This window comes from Brachyhypopomus gauderio, chromosome 12 (assembly GCF_052324685.1).
Source record: "Brachyhypopomus gauderio isolate BG-103 chromosome 12, BGAUD_0.2, whole genome shotgun sequence".
NCBI classification, from domain to species: domain Eukaryota; kingdom Metazoa; phylum Chordata; class Actinopteri; order Gymnotiformes; family Hypopomidae; genus Brachyhypopomus; species Brachyhypopomus gauderio.
In genome coordinates, this window is record NC_135222.1 from 24,670,989 (window position 1) to 24,690,823 (window position 19,835).

General features: G+C 45.6%; 3 protein-coding genes across 11 annotated transcripts; 1 reads left to right on the forward strand and 2 right to left on the reverse strand.

The window, feature by feature from the left end:
* Positions 1 to 632: 632 nt before the first annotated feature.
* On the reverse strand, positions 633 to 4,444 carry LOC143528349 (uncharacterized). Of its 2 annotated transcripts, none has more exons than XM_077024062.1 (4): positions 3,711 to 4,066; positions 3,479 to 3,540; positions 3,152 to 3,245; positions 633 to 2,911 (listed from the first exon to the last, which is right to left on the reverse strand). In XM_077024062.1, exons 1-4 carry the CDS (start codon positions 3,778 to 3,780, stop codon positions 2,256 to 2,258), a joined length of 882 nt encoding a protein of 293 aa, XP_076880177.1. In that variant the 5' UTR covers positions 3,781 to 4,066; the 3' UTR covers positions 633 to 2,255. The 2 variants fall into 2 exon arrangements, with proteins under 2 accessions (XP_076880177.1, XP_076880176.1); XM_077024061.1 differs by lacking the exon at positions 3,711 to 4,066 and adding an exon at positions 4,078 to 4,444 and having other exon boundaries at positions 639 to 2,911.
* Positions 4,445 to 4,874: 430 nt separating this feature from the next.
* Positions 4,875 to 14,952, forward strand: cherp (calcium homeostasis endoplasmic reticulum protein). Of its 5 annotated transcripts, none has more exons than XM_077024065.1 (19): positions 4,875 to 5,078; positions 6,293 to 6,466; positions 6,876 to 6,911; positions 7,648 to 7,808; positions 7,944 to 8,081; positions 8,210 to 8,361; positions 8,553 to 8,664; positions 9,496 to 9,585; positions 9,765 to 9,969; positions 10,088 to 10,281; positions 10,651 to 11,146; positions 11,444 to 11,682; positions 12,070 to 12,203; positions 12,542 to 12,628; positions 13,024 to 13,161; positions 13,519 to 13,635; positions 13,718 to 13,809; positions 14,085 to 14,270; positions 14,732 to 14,952. In XM_077024065.1, the coding sequence occupies exons 1-19, from the start codon at positions 5,054 to 5,056 to the stop codon at positions 14,767 to 14,769; spliced, it is 2,814 nt and encodes a 937-aa protein (XP_076880180.1). In that variant the 5' UTR covers positions 4,875 to 5,053; the 3' UTR covers positions 14,770 to 14,952. The 5 variants fall into 5 exon arrangements, with proteins under 5 accessions (XP_076880180.1, XP_076880181.1, XP_076880182.1 ...); XM_077024066.1 differs by having other exon boundaries at positions 7,947 to 8,081; XM_077024067.1 differs by having other exon boundaries at positions 4,876 to 5,078; positions 10,088 to 10,248.
* c12h19orf44 (chromosome 12 C19orf44 homolog) lies at positions 14,764 to 19,275 on the reverse strand. 4 transcript variants are annotated; one of them, XM_077024073.1, is made up of 9 exons: positions 19,093 to 19,275; positions 18,607 to 18,782; positions 17,851 to 18,510; positions 17,485 to 17,764; positions 16,961 to 17,037; positions 16,474 to 16,873; positions 16,223 to 16,312; positions 15,868 to 16,034; positions 14,764 to 15,642 (listed from the first exon to the last, which is right to left on the reverse strand). In XM_077024073.1, the coding sequence occupies exons 2-9, from the start codon at positions 18,721 to 18,723 to the stop codon at positions 15,553 to 15,555; spliced, it is 1,881 nt and encodes a 626-aa protein (XP_076880188.1). In that variant the 5' UTR covers positions 18,724 to 18,782; positions 19,093 to 19,275; the 3' UTR covers positions 14,764 to 15,552. The 4 variants fall into 4 exon arrangements, with proteins under 4 accessions (XP_076880188.1, XP_076880186.1, XP_076880187.1 ...); XM_077024071.1 differs by having other exon boundaries at positions 14,764 to 15,286; positions 15,543 to 15,642; positions 18,607 to 19,273; XM_077024072.1 differs by having other exon boundaries at positions 14,764 to 15,286; positions 15,508 to 15,642; positions 18,607 to 19,273.
* Positions 19,276 to 19,835: the final 560 nt, after the last annotated feature.

Here is a 19,835-nt window from a genome sequence, read left to right on the forward strand (position 1 = left end):
GGCACATGCTCAGATCAGCTTATAGCGTGTGGTGGCAGCAGACAGATGGGAAACCACGACGACCTCTCACCGAGACCATATGGGGAAAGGGTAGTGAGGGGTGCCGCGTGGCCTTATATGGAGCTCATAGTGAAGATACCTGTAGTACATACGTGTAAATCATACATGAACAGCTGTCAAGGCTACTGTGTGATGGACAAATGTTTTATTGAGTGTTGTTTAAACACCAGTATTTCCGGCACCACTGAACAAACTCAACTCCCACCACATGCACTAGTTTGAGTTCCTCCACTGTGGGCAAACTTTCCTCTGGTTAAGGGAGGAAGTATTAATGATTGTAGTGAATGGTCAGGGAGCTCTTCAGGTTTAATGATGGAGAAAATCCCCCAATTAGAGTTTTCCCCAGGCCAGGACGGGTTCAGTGTTGGGATTAGAGTCACTGCCCATGATGGCCTGACTGGGACAGAGAGCATGTGTGTACACTGAAACGCACCAGCATACACACTGCCCTATATAATGTGGGCTGAAATGAGGGCTATTGTTAAGCTGACTGGCTGAAACTAGTCAAAAGTTTTTCCGGTTTTTTTTTTTTTTTTGGGGGGGGGGGGGGGGCATAGCCTATACTTTGAGTAGGTTAAACGTCTTCTGTAACGTTATTGAAGTCAACTAGATAAACCAGCTTTATGAACATCAATGCTAAAAGAGGACACAAAATTCCGAAGGTCCAGATTCCTGCGCCGTGGACAGGACGTGAACAACCAACATGCGCCATAACGTAGTTATCCAGACACATGACTGTTGTGGGCAGCTCGCTGCACAAACACGTTTTAAATGAGACCAACAGGAAGCATTGGGCCTGTTCATTACTCACTCACATGTTCTTATTTCAAGTGAAACTACTATTATACAGATAAACACATAAAACACCACAGCTGGGCAATAAGGTTCTTCTCGTGGACCAGAGATTAGTTGAGCGAGGCGAGGAGGGTGTCCCCACATTCATTAAGGACAATTAAATGTCTAACGACTAATTAATGTCGTTATCTGTGATGTGTGTGTGCTGGTCGGGTTGGCGTTAACAGGCTGACTGGACCGACGCGCTCTCCTGGGAGGATAATACGGGAAGAAAGCGGAATTAATTGAATCTGATTGAGAGCGCTTTTCAACTGCGTAGAGCTTTTTCGCATGACATAATTAGAGGTCGGGGAGGGAGGGAGAGATAGAGAGAGGGAGAGATGGAGAGAGGGAGGGAGAGAGGAAGGCGCCTGGGTGGTGGATTGTGTGGCCTGGCGCCAGTTTTCTGAGTGCTCCTCCGTGCGTATGAAGCGCAGCTCATTTTTAATCGCTGTCGTGAACATCAGATTAGATTAGATTAACGTGAAACAAGTCGCGACGAAAACTAAGCAACACAAGCCGCATGAAGGGTAGACAACTTTATCAAAAAAAAAAAAAAAAAAAGTTAAGCATCTAACTCAAATCCGGCACTACAGGCAAAATGTGAGCACAGGCCTATGAGATAAATATATACATTAAAATAGACAATTATATAGCTAACAGTACACTAATTATTACATTATTTAAAATGTGTAGAGAAGGGCTATTAACACAAAGACTAAAATTTACTTTTAAAGATAAAAGTATAATCAATCGAATGAGATGTCATTGTATACTCGTAATGTCATATTGGCGCAGATTTGACCAACCCACAAAAACACAGAAGAAAATCTAAAAAGAGTAAGAAAATCCAACCCTTCTATTAACCGGAAACATGCATGAATAACAAGAAAAAAATCACCAAAAAACGGGGAAAATCAAGATTTTGAGGAGGGACACTTGATTCTGTTCACTTAGTTAATGTATGCTGGTGCGGATTCACGACTTCCAAAACTAGACATTCAGCGCCATCCAGCGGTCACAACGGACAAGCACAGCTTGTATTTTAATTCTGTGCTGAAACCACGTTTTCTTTTACACTAGAAGCAAAACACCTCATGCACACTTAACACGCTGAAATCCATTGGAGGGCGCCATAGTACACAATCATGGCAGCTTTTAGGAGTGGTCTTTCACCATAACACCACATGTCTATGTCATTGTTGCAACACCCTCTGAAAATTATCAGCTTTCTTCTGTCTGCTTCTGGGCTTTTGTTTCATCTCACATGCCCTGTCCTAGGTGGAACTGTCTGTTGGCTCCAAGTGCGGACTGCACCAATTACGTCCACGGCAGACTAAACCACGAAGCTTTGCCCATTCCTAGCGCACCGCCTTGTGTATTGCCTTGTGTCGCCGAAGGGCGCTCGGGTCGGCAAACGACTTCGGACAGACGCTACACGCGTACGGTTTGGCGCCAGTGTGGATGTTCTGATGGAAGTTCAGCGTAGATTTCCGGGTGAAACTCTTGCCACACTGAGAGCAGGTGAAGGATCTTTGGCCAGCGTGGGCCTTCATGTGCACTCTCAGTCCTTGCTGGGACAGAATGCTTTTCCCACAGATATTACAAATAAACGTGCTTCCGGTCTGTCGTAGAGAACTAGGATAGGAGGCCGATCTCACCGAACCCCCAAACAGCCCAAAGTCACAGTGTGAGCTCGGAGCCTGTTGCAGGCACGTGTCCAGCTGGAACTGTTCTTCCTCTTTATCTCCACCGTCATCCTCTCCTCTCTGAGCGCCCGGTATGTGCGGCGTGCCCAGCTGCTCCGTGTCCCACTCCCCGTCCAGAGGCGGAGGACTCCCGTTCTCGTCTTCGTAGGCTGGAATGATGCAGCTGTCCCCCAGCGACTGGGAACTGTGGAAAGAGGACGTCCGTTTGTTCCCCAGTTCATTCTTGAGGTCAGGACTGATGTCGGAACACTGTCCATTTCTTTCTGATATTAGGGGAAAAGGAACACAAACTCCATCGCTGGATATAGCTGGAGGGAGAGAGAGAAAAGAAAGCGCAGATGATACAATAAAAACAAACTACATATCTGCCAACAAACACGTTGCAACTAGTACATTTAAAATGTTTGTGCTGTAAGTGCTTCACTGTAGCATTAGATTCTAAGATTACAGTCTAAGAGTCAGTTTTACCATGTACACTAGGAGGGTGAAAATGTCAATAAACACCAAGGAGAGTGATGCTTGTGTTTTGGGCAGTTCCTCTGCCTTACCATTCACTCTGTCCATTCTGTGACTGACACGCGTCTCTGTCATTTCCTCTTTAATGCCGGATAAATCAGGGCTCAGTCTCTGCAGCTCCACTTGCTAGGAATAACAAACAAGTCTCCATACTGTCATACTTTAACAACATCACACATGCAACTCATTTCCTGATGGTACTGTGGAAGTGTACACACAGTGTTAACAAATGTATAATAGATGCTCCAATTTGTCAGTACGGAGACGATATTGATTGAGTCTGTGTACAAACATGTTGCCTACCACACTGAAGTGTAAAAACATGGAGGAGTAAAAGTAAACAGCTGAAGACCTCTTACCCACTGACCCCTCTCCACCGCCTGGTCTTCAGTGCTTGCGTCACTGGGCATCTGCTTACAATCTGAAGAGAGAAAATGTTTCATCGATCTTAAAAGATCTTCCATTATTTCCTGCAACTTAAAACTTAAATGCGCTCATCAGACGGCGTTGAAGCTTCAACTCCAGAAGTGCCAGTTTGTAACCGAAACGTTTAAAGATCAGGCTGAAGCGCTGGACCATGAGACCACTGACCAGAAGGTAGACGAGGACCTGAACAGTGGCTCCATGTGTGGACGTAGTCACTCCCAAGAGAAAATGACATGATAGAAGGATTAAATTAATACTTCTTTAATATTTGTTATGCGTGTTTCACTATTGTAAGATAAATGCCGTCAGGTAAACCAAATATCGCAAGTAAAACACAAGTGTAAAAGTTTGTGCAGTGAAAGTGTGTCAACGCAACAGTTCCGTGCGCCTCAAGTGCGGCACTGTTGGACCATGTCTGGGACTTGGACATCTCGGACATCTAAGGGTCGTAAATGTTTGTTACATTTCCATGAGAAAATGAATAAAGTGAAGGTTATGTGGAGAAGTAGGAGCTGATTTATACAGGACTGACCGTCTGATGTGAGGGAGTCGTCCTCGGGTCCGGCGGCTCGGTCCCGGACTGCAGGGTTCTTCACCATCTCTGGACCTGCTGCCGTGTTCTGATCCATGAGAAACCTCTGCAGCTCTCGCCTCAAATCTTCATTTTCCGACGTACATCTCTCTACCTCCATCTGTAAAGATGCGAACACACTGTCCGCCAGCGTACAGATGTCCACCACCGCCGACTTAATCAGCACGTCCAGGATGGCCGTGAGCTCGACCCGAAAGTAAGAAGCTGCCATTATTAATATAAATGTTTTAATTCTGTGGCTGCTTGGAGAAACAAATATTCTGTGAAGTCCGGATTGATCTGTTCTGCTTCGCTCCAACTACTTCCGCTCGAGTCTCTTATTCGGTACAAAACAGCGGTCATGACTTACACGGGGCACAGCGCCACCAACGGGTGTGACCGGAGCACAGGCGCCATGTGCATATTTTACACGCAGTTAGACTTATTAAAGTTACTGTAAAATCGATGCGTTATTTCTCTTTCCACCCACTCCCATGCTAGTAAAGAAATGGTGTTTGTGCAAAAATAATGTCATGCAAATTATATGAAAATAAATAAAGTGAATAATTTACATTATTTATAATAATAACTTATTACTTGAGTAACTTAAACATCTAACTATGTAACAATCTATGATCTTCTATATTAACCACCTTGTTATCAGCCAAAAACTGAACAGATTAGGTTGTGTAATGTAGATGTGGGGGGCGACCGGCAGGGGGCGACGTGCTGCTGCTGCACGTCAAACGGCCACACACGTCGAGGAAGAAAACGAGCGCCGCAGGAAACACAAGGTCGTGTTTCCGGTAATTTCATGGCTTACGTTCGTCCAAATATTGTCCGTAGCTCGCCCGCCGGCTGTTTAACGAGCGCTTGACTCGATAAATGTTCTGTCGCCAAACCGTTTCACGCCGTTCGTCGTTCGGATCTGAACGTCATGGATATCTCCACGCCGCCGGAAGGTAAGGTTGGAGGAGGAGGGGGACGGCTGGTTAGCCGCGCGGCTAAGTGGCCCCGTTGTGGTCGCGCGCTGAGGTCGTGCGCGAGCCGCGGCGTCGTTAGTCAGTCGCACAAAACACACAAAACACCAGCAACACGGTTTATTACTTCAGTAAAGAACTGGACACTAACGGTTGTTTAATGTCAGTAAGACACAAAAACGACGGTTCAGTTAACGAGTTCGTGTTTAATCCCCGGTGTGGTGGGACGTGTTAACGTCAGGCTGTTCAACTGGATAACGAGACTCACGTTCATGTCTGATTTGTTGAGTTTCAGTTGTGCAACTGATTAATGTCCAGACAGAGTGAACCTGGCCAACCTAGCAAACCACTGGAGTACCAGTTACACCACTGGAGTACCAGTTACACAGCTGGAGAGGCGTTTGTAATGAGAAAGTGCATCTGCTCATGTTTAGTTTTGTAATGGCGTGTGTGGCTTCTTAACCGAAACAGCATTTCCCCATTAGTAGGCAGTTGATTTCTAGTTGCTTTAGTTGATTTCTAGTTGATTTAGTTTATTTTCATTGCAGTTCTGGGCCAGTCCTCAAGCTAGGACACATTCTCGTGTGCGTGTGTGTTAAATCAATGTTCATATAAAGGGACGACAACATCGGGGTGGTTGCTTGAGGTTTATCGCCTCAGGTGTAGTCAGAGGTGTCAATTCCAGGTTCAGAAAGTAAAAGTCCTCACCAGGATTCTGCTCAAGCTTGCTAGATTTTCTAATTAGTGCAATCCAGGTAAAATTAGTGGAATCAACACAATCCAGGAAGCCTGAGCAAAATCCTGCTGAGGACTTTTACTTTCTGAACCTGGAATTGACACCTCTGGTTGTAGTTGGCCCACATGACTCCAGCAAGGTCTCGTCCCCAAAACCATTCGCACTTTTTATTCATTTGTTATTTGTTTATTGCAGAACTTGGGTCCATTTCAGTAGAGATAGATCATTTTGGGTCTAATTCTGTAGACCTAGGTAAATGAGTTTGACTGTGAAAATACACCGAACTGAAACGGTGATGAGGATGTAATGATGGCTGTGTTCATTGAGACTTCTTGTTGCCGCCTTAATTCTACAATACTATCCAAGGATCACGACTACTCCTTAGAATGATTGACACAGTTGCTCAATTGTAATTTTATTTTTTATGACTAATAATTACTCCCAACTTTTGTGTTTACAGACCAAGAGCTTCGTAATGTCATTGACAAACTGGCACAATTTGTTGCTCGCAATGGGCCCGAGTTTGAAAAGATGACTATGGAGAAACAGAAGGAGAATCCAAAGTTCTCCTTTCTGTTCGGAGGGGAATACTTTGGCTACTACAAGTACAAGCTCGCTATCGAGCAACAACAGCGTACGTATCCCAAGGCATTCAGTGAACGTCCTTCCCCAGGACAGCAGAAAATGAGGAGAACTGGTGTATGATGCAGGTTCTGCACGTGATCTCATTTTTTGTACAAATGTTGCTCTTACTGATGGATAGATTGATAGGTGATGGATGGATAGATTAAGAATTGTAGTGTTGCATATAAGGTTTCTAGAGAAATAAGATGTTTCAGAAGTCCATCAGCTATGCAAGCAAATACTTGTTTAAACTACAATTCTGAATATCTATTCATCTGTTACTTCAGAAAAGTGCAGGTACTCACCTGGATTTTTTTATGTACACTAAATATGTATATATTGACCCCATCTAGTTTGATGCATACAGAAATGTACAACTGTGCTTTGTATGTGTCTAAGGGATTATTCTTTCCTCATAGATCCTACCACTCATGATGCTGAATATAAAATGGAAGGTATTTACTAGATTGAAGATTAGAACAAATGTGTATTTGTGTAACCTTCTCTCCTTGCCTGGTGTCATGAAGTCTTTTTTGCATCATCGGCGCTTCATGGCTCTTCCTCCTTATGTTTGTATTGGGCTTTGTCAGACACATCGTCATTTGTTCAGGGTTATGGAAAGAGACATTCTGTTGCCTGTGACACTGTTAGAAGTTTTTGGGAAAATTAATTCCCATCTGAACACAAGACTGCCTAAAGTCTTGTATAGAACTTCTTAGTTTAGAACTGAGACATTCCATCATTTCCTGCTTCATTTCCTTTTTGTGCTATCTCATTTAATATTTTTTATTCACTTCAGTGATTTGACTGTAATTTAGCTCCATTCTTCCTGTAGCTGAGTTTAGATTTATTTTTTTTCATGGTCACTTTCCTGAGGTGAAATGAACAGGGTACAATAATCAGCATGTGAGGGAAACGGTGCATGTGTGAGTGGCGGTAATATCCTGACTGAATGGCTTGGCTTTGGGAATGTCTGTTCAACGTCATTTTCCTTCTCAGCGTGCTTCCCGGTTTATGATTTTGGATGTTCCCCTTGGCTCTTTGATGGGGATGTGTGTAGCCACGTACTCTTGTCTTCCCATCCCATGCCGATTCCAGCCCTTAATCACAGAATGATTGTGGGTTTCTTGTTGGGTTCCTGTGACGTACTGATCCATGATGGTAATGGATGACTGTGTGTTTGAATCGCAGTGCTTTGCAAACCGCCGGGGAAGGAGCTCTCTGAGCTCCCACCTCCGATGTCCCTGCTACCCCCACCCATCGCCCCTAGCACACCATCAGTGGAGGAGCTCGTCCAGCAGAGCCAGTGGAACCTCCAGCATCAAGAGCAGCATCTGAACAGCCTCCGACAGGTAGCTCCATCTCCATGGCCTCTCCGCACACCCGCACGTTAAAACCGCCCGGAGCTTTTCTTTAAAGCTCCGGGCGTTTGGGTTATATTTCTGCGATTGTGACAGAAGCCGGTTGACCCCGTGGCTTTGCTCCAGGAGCAGGTGAACGCGGCCATCGCTCTGGCTATGGAGCAGCAGACTCAGAAGCTGCTGGTGGAGACCCAGCTGGACATGGGGGAGTTTGACGGCCTCCTTCAGCCCATCATCGACACCTGCACGAAGGACGCCATTTCGGTACGCCACCTCTAACCAGGCTAGGGCGCCCGGTCACGCAGCACCGGAACCGGATCGGATCCGTAAGGTGGAGGTTGATCGGATCCGTAAGGTGGAAGTTGATCGAGGTCGTTTTGGTGATTTTCCAGGCTGGAAAGAACTGGATGTTCAACAATGCCAAGTCCCCACAGCACTGCGAGCTGATGACCTCACACCTTCGTAACCGCATCACAGCAGAGACGGCACACTTCGAGCTCCGCCTCCACCTCATCTATCTCATGAACGATGTCCTGCACCACTGGTAAACAAACAAACAACAAACAGGACTCGAGTACATTATAGGGATAGTTGACGAGGCTTAATGCTGCTGTCGCTCTTACGTTTTTTAACTGCCATTCACTGTCAAACGTGAGTTTTCCCGTCACTCGGAGCTTTTCTGGAGTGCGTCACATAGTGGTCGTTAGTCTTGACCTGGTTTGTATCGTTTTACAGCCAAAGGAAGAACCAGAGAGATCTGCTGGCTGCCTTACAGAAGGTGGTGGTGCCCATATACTGCACTAGCTTCCTGGCTGTGGAGGAAGACAAGCAACAGAAAATAACACGGGTACGTTTTTAACACGGTTTGGTGCAGCCCTGAGAGAGTGAAAGATTGTTGTCCACACAAGCCATAAAGAGAAACACCAACAGCCTTTCAGCCCCACACTCCCATTTGGCCTCCATGGTAAGTGGTGCTGGTCGTCATGGGCGGGCCAGTGATGTACGAATGCTGTGTGAACGTTACTGCCCGTTACGTGCTACAGTCCCGTCCTGCTGTAGACGTGCTACAGTTGTACTTCTGTAAACCAGTTACTCATTTCGCCTCTCTTTGGTACAGTCAACTTACAGGACCACAAGAAAATGACTTGCCAAGCTAATCTGCTTAAATACAGTCACTTATCTTATAAAGGGCGTGGCAGTTCTCTCGAATAAATAAAGCACAATAAGACAGCAAATGCACAAATGTGTATGAAGGACTCATCCCATAACCCAAGGGTCCACAGCCAGATGGCTGTGTTAGAATGTCACAGTGTTACTTTTAGGAAACCCAAAACCCTGTCAAGGTTGCCCTTTATATAACTTTCTCTTCAGAAAGTTACTGACACATGTCTGTTGTGTACAGCCATGAACAAGCAAAAAAAAAAAAACCCACATTTTTTTTAATCACTTTTTGTTGTTGTTGGTCTTTAATTCAAACTTAATGCTTAAGTTGAACCCTTTGTGAAGGGAGGAATACATGTTAAAATATATATACATTTTTTTGTTTGATGACGGTTGTGATGAGTGCATTTTTTTGCCCCCCCTCCAATGAAGACGTCCTCTTACGTGCTCACACACACTTTCTGTGCTCACACACACTTTCTGTCCTCACACACACTTTCTGTGCCTCTGTTCTCAGTTGCTGCAGCTGTGGGAGAAAAACGGTTACTTTGATGACATCAGTATTCAGCAGCTCCAGAGCCCTGCCTTGGGCCTAGGACAGTATCAGGTACACGCACACACACACACACACACACACACACACACACACACACACACACACACCGTTCTAGTTGGCCATTATAGACCCATGCAACATTACCTAGCACATTTTAAATTTATTTTACCCACAAAAATGTTTTGCCTCCCGAATGGCTTGTTTGTCACGGCGGACGAATGTGTCCCCAGGCGTCCCTGATCACGGAGTACGCGGGCGTGGTGCAGCCCGTCCAGCTGGCCTTCCAGCAGCAGATCCAGTCGCTGAAGAACCAGCACGACGAGTTTGTGGCCAACCTGAAACAGCAGCACACCGTCGCCGCAGCTGTGGGGCAGCTGGCACCACCCGACGCTGAGGTCAAGGGAGTGGCCCAGCCCCCCATGACGGCGCCCCCTGGTGGGTTGGAGCAACTGCACGGTTGCTGTTAATCAGCGAAACAGGAAGTTTAGCTTCTAATGCATGTGATCCTGGAACGCCGACTTTCTGACTCTGACTAAATGTGTCGCTTTGGCAGAGGTGAAGCCTCCAATGGCCGTCCCTCCTCCGGGTGACTACGACGGCACACAGTCGAGGACACCCGACCCAAACCCCTCCACCGCCTCCGACATCCCCTCCAGCAAGCCCGGCTGGTTCGAGGCTCAGCATGGCATGCCCACCTGGAACCCGCAGCAGCCCGTGAGTGCCTCTGCCAAAAGACAAAAAACACCGGTATGGCAGAAGTTGTACACGTTGGTGGCTTTTGGTTCTAAAAAGGTTCACCAAAACAAACGGCAACAAAAAAAATAATCCATCAATGTGTTTTCATCCTAAAAGAGAAGGATTTATGGGTTTAGTGGGTTTTGGTTGAGAATTTTTGGTGTCCTGGCTTTTTAGGGATGGGAGGAGTCTTATTATGGACTAATGTACTTGTATTTATGCCAAGTGTGTTGACTAATTACTCTTTGAACAAATGTTGAATTTTTTTTCTTCATATCCAGAAGCAATATTTCATTTTCTGTGGCTTTTACCTTTTTGGGCATTTCTGCTTTCACTGTCTGTCTCCACACGTACCCCTAACGAGAACCGTTCCTCCCTCAGCCGCCGTTTGACCCCACTCAGGCCCCTCCTCCGTGCCCACCCTGGAATAGCCACGAGGGGATGTGGAGCGAGCAGAGGGACCCCGGCTGGAGCGGCCCACGAGAGGGAGGCCCGGGGGGGCCTGGAGGTCCTGGGGGACCTGGGGGACCCGGTGGCCCTGGAGGTCCAGGAGGCCCAGGGGGTCCGTGGGGCAGCCAGAACGAGCCCCCACCTTCCTGGAGCGGGCAGTTCGAGCAGCCCCCCTGGAACAGCCAGCCGGACCAGCCGCCCTGGAGCCAGAGGGAGCCGCCGTTTCGCATGCAGCGCCCGCCGCACTTCCGCGGGCCCTTCCCTCCGCACCAGCAGCCCCCCCCGTTCAGCCAGCCCCCGCCACCCCACAACTTCACCCGCTTCCCCCCACGCTTCATGCAGGACGACTTCCCACCCCGCCACCACTTTGAGCGCCCGCCCTACCCGCCGCACCGCTTCGACTACCCACAGGGGGACTTTCCTGGAGGTGAGGAGACGATCGAAGGCACGTGCCACGCCCTTGTTTACAGCAGTCTCCTGAATTCACCTTTCACTGTGCTTAGAGTGTTGTGCAAATGCAAATTCAGTTTATGGTGTAACTAGTTATAACCTTGTCTACGTCTTGTTGAGATGTGTGTCAATCCGACATATGGTTTTATTTAAAAATTTACTTCTATCACTTGGCATGTTTAGAAATATATATTATATTCAGAGGAATATATTTTTTTTCATCATTCCTCTGAAGTATTCAAATAATAATGATGCTTCTGTTGACCTTTCTTAGAGATGGGTCCTCCCCACCACCACCCGAATCAAAGGATTCCTCCTCCGGGAATGTCCGAACATCCTCCCTGGGGGGGAAACCAGCACCCTGATTTTGGCCCACCGCCCCATGGCTTTAACGGGCAGTCTCCCCACATACGGCGCCAGAACCCCTCCCACGTGAGCCAGGATGACCCCAGTCTGGTGCCTAACGTGCCCTACTTCGACCTGCCTGCTGGCCTCATGGCCCCGCTGGTGAAGGTAAGCCTCCACACACACCTGGGCTCCACCATCACCAACGCTCCAGTGGAGGCAGATTTGGGTCCACGTTGGCTGTGTGAGTGAAGTCATACAGCAAAGCACGTTGAGTCGCTCTGGACGAGCGCGTTTGCTAAATGCCATAAATGTAAACGGATCGTCTGATTAATTTGCGGATTTGTTGGTTTATTGGATCTGCAGTGGAAGTCACAAGTATGCATTATTGCACAAACATTGTACTGGATGTTGTGAATAAACCCACTGTTAACACTTAAAGACTTTTCTAACTATGCAGAACGGAGGACCATGGATGTAATCATGGAAATGGTTTGGCTCTGGTTCTCCTAACTAGATGTTTCCTCTAAGTCCTGCTCCTCCTCTCCTCTCTAGCTGGAGGATCATGACTACAAACCCCTGGACCCCAAAGACATCCGCCTCCCTCCACCCATGCCCCCTAGTGATCGTCTACTGGCTGCTGTGGAGGCCTTCTACAGCCCTCCCTCACACGACAGACCCAGAAACAGGTGACCTCCTTCAGCCCACTCCAACTGGGCTGGGCTTTTTCTGAAGGCTTTGTATTTAACTATAATAAATACAAAGATTCACTGTTGCTTTATCAAAAAGAACCTTTATCGAACACGCTGGCCATGTTCTCGGGAAATAGAAATGAGACTGTGTGTGTCAGCAGCTGTGTGACTCCAGCTATGTGACATCAGTTGGTGGTATGAAAAACATTGTACAGCAGCTTTTTGTTAGAATTCTTGTCTTTGACCTGTTTTTTTTATTTATTATTTTAACAGTTCTGTCATTCAGCTGTTTTTAGTTTGTGGCTTAATCTGTTGCTGGCTTGTCCTGTTACTAGTGAGGGCTGGGAGCAGAACGGCCTATACGAGTTCTTCAGAGCCAAGATGAGAGCGAGGAGGAAAAAGGAGCAAGAGAAGCACAACAGGTGTGTGTGTGTGTGTGTGTGTGTGTGTGTGTGTGTGTGTGGGGGGGGGTGGGTGGGTGTGTGTGTGTGTGTGTGTGTGTGTGTATGGTTATGCATGGGCTTTGTCAAGTCTTTGGACTTGACATGGATTCTTTGTGGTTTCTTGGGTGTCTGTCAAACAGAAGTCCTATGGAAGTCAAGAGTACCACAGTGTTCAGTGATGCTGATTTTGAAATAATAAATAAAAGTTTTGTTACCATATCACACATTTCAGTTTGTATTAGTGCTTTGAATGCTGCTATTACGCCTCCTTCCAGACTTTGATCATAACTAAACACTTGTTGTTAACAGTGTGGTTAGCCTAGGGTTAAAAAACCAGACGTCAGTTGTGTGTGTGTGTGTGTGTACCTCCTCAGCACACGAGGCAGCCGCTCTCGAAGCCGGTCCCGCAGCCGAGGCAGGTCATCGTCCCGCTCCAGTTCCCGCTCCTCCAAGTCGTCCCGCTCCCGGTCCTCCAGGTCTCGCTCACGCTCCTACTCACGGTCCCGCTCCAGGTACCACCGACCCACGGCCACCTGCACATCTCTTCACATGGGTCATGTTTCCAGTACACTACTGTTGCAACAGTTACGCTGTTTCCGTGTGGATTTCTGATGGATAAATACTTAATATCACTACCTGCTATCTGTATCGTATTAATGTGCATGTTCTGGACAGGACTTCTTACTAAGGCTTACACTTAAAACAAGTCAGAAGGATAAACCATGGACCTGAACATATTATTGTTGCATATAATTACATTCTCAGTACCTGCACTGACAAATTTTCCTTCAGTCAGAGCTGAGCATATTTTCTATTATGAGTGTATGATTTGAGCATCATAAACTGAGTCTTGTTTTCTGCTCTTTTAGAAGCAGGAGCCGCTCTAGGTCAAGGTCCCGAAGCCGCTCTCGCTCCAGATCACGCTCTAGATCACGCTCTCCTGACCGGAGACGACACGGCGCAAAGTCCCGCAGTCCCACGCCTCCGTAAGTGTGCGCGGCTGCTACATACATGGCTGTATTAAGTCGGTCCGTACATTAAGGTGACACGGTCATGTTGTTCTCACAGCTCCACGTCTGGGTTGGGTTCTGGGACTGGAACTATACCGGATCACAGGCTGGGAGAGGAGAACAAAGGACATCAGATGCTGATGAAGATGGGTAAGTGTCCTTGATAGTGTCCCATCAGGTGTGTGTGTGTTTAGGGTCTTATCACAACTCTCCTGCAGTCCCTACAGTTTGCAACCTTAATCTAACACCTGATGTAGTTCAGAGAGCAGTTCAGTAGCCTCTGAATGTTGGCTCTAGGCACAATCCCCAGACTTAAGTTTAGTTGTATGTATATGTGTGTGTGTGTGTGTGTGTGTGTGTGTTTTGTAATAATCTCAGAGTAGGTCGGGGTGTGTGTATAAGTATGCTGCTGTGATATGTGATAGGGTGGAGTGGCTCAGGGGGTCTCGGGGCCAAAGAGCAGGGGATCCAGGACCCCATCAAAGGCGGAGATGTGCGTGACAAGTGGGACCAGTACAAGGGTGTGGGCGTGGCCCTGGATGATCCCTACGTGAACTACAGAAGAAACAAAAGCTACAATTTTGTTGCGCGGATGAAAGCCAGAGAGAAAGGTACGTAACTCACTCTGTTAGCAATGCAGAGTGAAATGGAGGCGTATGACACCTTGTCCACTTTTCATTTATACATGGCTGGGTAAGCTCAGGGGGTTTTAATAACTACAAAATGCTGAACTGTATTACCACATTAGTCATTTTTTAATAAAGGCAGCAAATTGATTTCAAATTGGCAAAACTGTGTGCACTCACTGTACTTGAACTTTGACTTTGCAAGTTCTCCCACTTTGAAATCATGGCGGGGTCTGAAATCTATACATAATAAAAAACAATACTCCAGAAATCACAATGTATGATTTTTTTTTATTACTGCTGCTACACAAATTATTTTTTAAAATCGTACATTGTAATTTCTGGATTTTTTTAGATTGTCTCTCACATTGTATATACCAAAAATAGTATCACCTAACCCTATGTACAAACTGATTTTTGCCTTTTTGTCTTTTGTTCATTTTCAGTGGGTCGAGACCCTCAGGAGCCCTCGACTACAGAATGATTCTTCTCTATGTCTTTCGGTTTTGTTTTGAAAGTTGGTCTTGCCCTTGATTTTTTTTATTGTAACAAATGGAAAACGTCATGTCCTGTTGTAGTTAAAACATGGTATTAGTGTCATCGCAGTCAACTGAATCTAGCCTAGATTTAATACTCGGCACAAGGAAATAAACATTTTTAACATGTAGTAATGCCTTTATGTCCACTTTAATTGTTCATATCCAATTATACTGAACAGAAACAAGGGGGAACGTTGTTTACATTTACATTACATAAATTTACATTTTCTTACAGTGGTGAGTATAAAAACAGATTTAGGTATATACCTACATACTAGTGAAATTATGGGACAGGCTGCGGTAATAGCCTGTAGGATGCACTCTGTGTAAATAGCAGCATTCATTTTCATATTAAGGTTTACACAAGGCGTTGGTCTTCACGGTGGTGCTGTGTTTTCTAAGACAATATTTGTGTAATCTTTGGAATCTTCAGTTGAGTTAGTTATTGGTTTAAGTGAGGACCTGCAGAGGACAGTAGAGACATTACAGACAGTACAGACATTACAGTACTCACACCCTGCAGAGGACAGTACAGACAATACAGTACTCACACCCTGCAGAGGACAGTACAGACAGTACAGTACTCACACCCTGCAGAGGACATCTACAGTACTCACACCTCACAACTAGAGATGCCAAAATCATCACTTTGGAATTTCATGGAGAACAATAAAAAGCTATACCTGCCCGTCACTATATGTAGTGATAAGTGATATACCTGCCCGTCACTATATGTAGTGATAGTCCCTCATCTCCTGCAGAACCTCTGTGAGCGCATCCTCCACCGTGAGCCTGGGAGACCTGTTACTCCGGATAAACTAAGAGAGAAAAGTCCAGTCTTAGTAGCATATGAACCTCCCCCTCTCAGACATATATGAATGAATGACAACTCATTTGTAAACTAGTATGTGTTTAAACATCTATACCACATGCAATTGGAGCCACCTTTACAGATATAGTTTTGAAAAAATACAATTTTTACTCAGAGAAGGAACACCAGGTAGCTCAGATTCCATAGATTGATTTCTTGTTTGTTTGTTTACCTCTCTGGTTTCCTCCAGCGTGGTGTACCTATAGTCTGCAGGACCCAGTGACTCTACCACAGCCTGGTGCTGATGCCTGCTTGACTCGATGAAGCTCCGGGTCAGGGCGAGCTGCTGTCTGAGCAGATCGTTGAGAGCAAATACCGCAGGGCTGTATGTGGATAGAACTGTAGGGCAGAAAACGACAGACGTTCAGTGTTTTACCACCAGCCCTGAACACTGAGAAAACTGACCAACAAATGATGCTGCACTATTTAGTCAACAGACCGCAGGAAAATAAATGTAATGCGGTCTTTCAAACAATGAAAAACATGAGGGGATACTGTGTGCTTAATAAAGACTCGGGCACTCTCACCTTCCACCGCCTCAGCGCTGACTGTGTGACTAGCCACAGGAGTCGGGTCTGTGTAGGACATTCCAAGTGATGGGCCCAGTACGGGACGTTCTGCAGGGGACGCAGTCACAATCCATTGTACACTCGCAGGCTAGAACTTACGCTTGTACTGCACTTCAAGTTGCTACAGACATATGACCTATAATTCTTCTATAGTTCTATAATTATTAATAAAATAAAAATTCATACTAAAATAATATAGTGAGTCCTACCATAGGGCCACGTATGAGTGGGGTCTGTTTGTGTCTGCACCGTGGCATCTTTCATGGATCGTCTGGCGGTCGGACTCTGTAGCTCGCCGTGAGTGATGATGGCATCGCTGGTGTGGAAACCCGAGTGCGAGCCGTCACCGCCGCTGTAACGACCGCTTGTCAACTCCTCGGAGGGGGTGTGTTGATCATCCCGTGATTCATGCGAGACAGGCTGAGGTTCTGATGCCAGGGAGGAATGGCCATCTCTGCCTGAGAGACGCTCAGAGATCTCGTTTGCACTCGTTTCTGCCTCGTGGATTTCACTCTCAAAGTCACTCTGGTACTCTACAGGAGTCTCCTCACAGATGTCTTCAGCTGAGGAAACACTCGGATGCCCAGACACAGAGGGGCTTGCTTCAACCTGCACACGAACCATTGCACAGATGTTACATTTTCAATACCAGACTCATTCTGAAACATGTTACGTGGCCAAGCAGTTGTCGTCTACCTTTTCTTTTGGTATTTCAGCTGAACCGAGAGAAACGGGTGCTAGATCGTCCAGCGTCATGACATTTAACTGGAAATCTGCAGGAGAATGCGTAGTGCAAAAACAAGGAACAGACTCAGCATACACTGTAAGTTTCCCATCCTGATCTCTGCACAGCTTTATGTATTTTTGGTCTAGCACACCTGATTCATCTACGGAACAGATCTCTTAGCAGATGTAAGTGTATTGGAGCAAGGAAGTCACACGAGTTAGTTCAGTACATTAGAAGGAAGTCACACGAGTTAGTTCAGTACATTAGAAGGAAGTCACACGAGTTAGTTCAGTACATTAGAAGGAAGTCACACGAGTTAGTTCAGTACATTAGAAGGAAGTCACACGAGTTCGTTCAGTACATTAGAAGAAGCAGAGACATAAAATTCAAGATCCACAACGATTTCTTTAAAATCCTAAACAAATGTTTTTCTTCACCTGGAAGAAATACACCATAACAGAGAATTTCACTTTTTGTCACAAATGTCTCTTACCATCGGATATCACACTTTTCTCAGTTAGTGTGTCATCATTATCATCATTATCAGAGGCAGGGAACAGCTCATCCAGGGACCTGATCTCACTGTGTCCTGATGACGAGGACAAAGACAGACGTGTGAGCCCAGCTCTCTGAAACGCAGGCCTGCTGGGGAAGGTGGTCTTGGGTGATGAAGGTAGAGACAGGGAAAGACTCTCAAGATGATCTTTGAATGCTTCTGAAGCAGGAAATAGTTCTTCATCCTTTTCAGCAGATGGAACAACACTCCTGTATGTCTGCATGAGAAAAATAAACGAGTGATGAACACACTTGAGAATTTACAATGTGGCAACAACAGCACGTTTACTGTTTTTCCCAGTACCTTTACAGCCACTGGAGGACTCGTCTCTGTTTGTCTCATGACTTTCTTCCAGTTCCCATTTGGCAAATTAAGTGATTCTCCCAGGAGTTTACGGACGTCGTCTTCATCCTTCTCCAGACTCGCCTCTTTTTCCACACGGGAAGCAATGTTTCCAGGAGTTCTATAAGTCTCCACTGGGGTGGTATCAGGGCCCTTTAATTCCTGAGCAGTCATTACTTTCTTCTTAAGAAAACGACTGCCAGCCATACTCAGGTCACTACTGGACAGAGCAGATGTGTCAGACTTATGTGCCGGTGGAATTTCAGTCTCAGCATTCAAGCCAAGTTTCTTATTTTTATGATTTCTGAAGCGATCTTCAATTATTGCCAGTCTACTTAGCGCCACACTTTGTGAGCGATGCCAGGGAATGACCTTTAGGTCACGTGTATCAGCTGTGCCAGAAGACTGTCTGTGTGCAGTGGCACCATCAGTGGTTTTTTTGAGAAATCTGCCTCCACCCCCGACATCAACTCGTTCTGATGGTTGTGCAAAACGAGGTGCCAGCTTTGGGGGATCAGTGAGATGATCTTTGAATTCACTCTCTGGATCATCTAAGGACACATCACTTAGGTCCTGAAAGAGAGTCTGTCTGGTTTGTAATAAGCCATTTCCAAAGTTTGCCTGAGGACAAACAAGAACATTTCAGTTTGGCAACTGCTGGCAGGACTAAAATATTTGTTTATTATTATATGAAAAAAGCTGAAAATGTACACGTACACTCACCAGGTCTGGTCTGTTACTCTTGTCTGTCCCACTGCGTACAGGTCTGTGCCCAGAGAGCTGCGCCTGTGCCCTTTCTAGAGCTGTACTGCGGATGCCTCCACGACTCCACATTGCAGATAATTAATGTTGTCCTAGCTAGCTAACCTGCTGCTTCGTATACTACACAGTAGCTATGAATAAACAAAATATATTGTTTCACAGCATTAAAATAAATTTGGTTAGCATTCAGTTCCACCAAGTGTAGCCTACATGGATTTGCTTCCCGGCTATTGCTACATAAGAGCTAGCTGCCTAGCTAGCCAGAAAGCTAACTAGCATGCTAGGTCCGCTTTAAATTAGACCGTTAATAAGTTAAAACATATACCGTTGTTTTCAACTGACACTAGTAGAAATTAACTGTCTCCCTACATATACGTTACATATGAAACTCGTTTTGTTTCACAAATCATATTAGAAAAGCGTAAACAAAACGTTTAAAACCTCCAGCTGGCCATAACAACCACATGATAATCCCGACACGGGTGTAGCTGGGACTGCTGCCCGAGCGCCTAACGTGTGTGTCGGCGGGTTTCTGTGGACACGCGGGGCCGGACATGGAAGATATTTAGGAACAGATTAAATAACATCTTCTCTATGTTAAAGTATTATACGTGGGTAAAATATATTCATTATGAAACCCACCGCTTGTAAAACTAATATCAGGACTTTTACTGTAGGGTTTTCCACGTATTAAGGGGTTTATTTGCATTGAGGTGAGTGTATTTGTTAAACTGGCAACGTATTAAACAGACCAATGGAGATTTTAAAGGGAAATTCGCCTAAATACCATAATGACATGTGCTCAGTGTTTTGCCATTATAGCTTCCACCCTTGTAATTATTTATTCAATTATTTGCTGTCTCTATCTCTATATTGAATTAATTCATCAGGACGAAACCGTGTCAGAAAGACATGACGTTTTAAATTCCCATTGCTCCTGCAAACATCATAGATAGCTAATGATAACCCAGGATCTGTTTGGTATTAACTCAGTAAGAGGTGTCTGCTGTAGTAGTTGGCATATGCTGTTGGCATCTACACTGGGGACAGAGTCAGAAAACATGCTTACATTTGTCACAGGACACTTAGATAATAAAGCCGACACAACGGACATTTCGTGAAACCAAAGAAAAAATATTAAATTAAAATAAATAGAAAGCTATTAATTGTGCTAGAAATATATT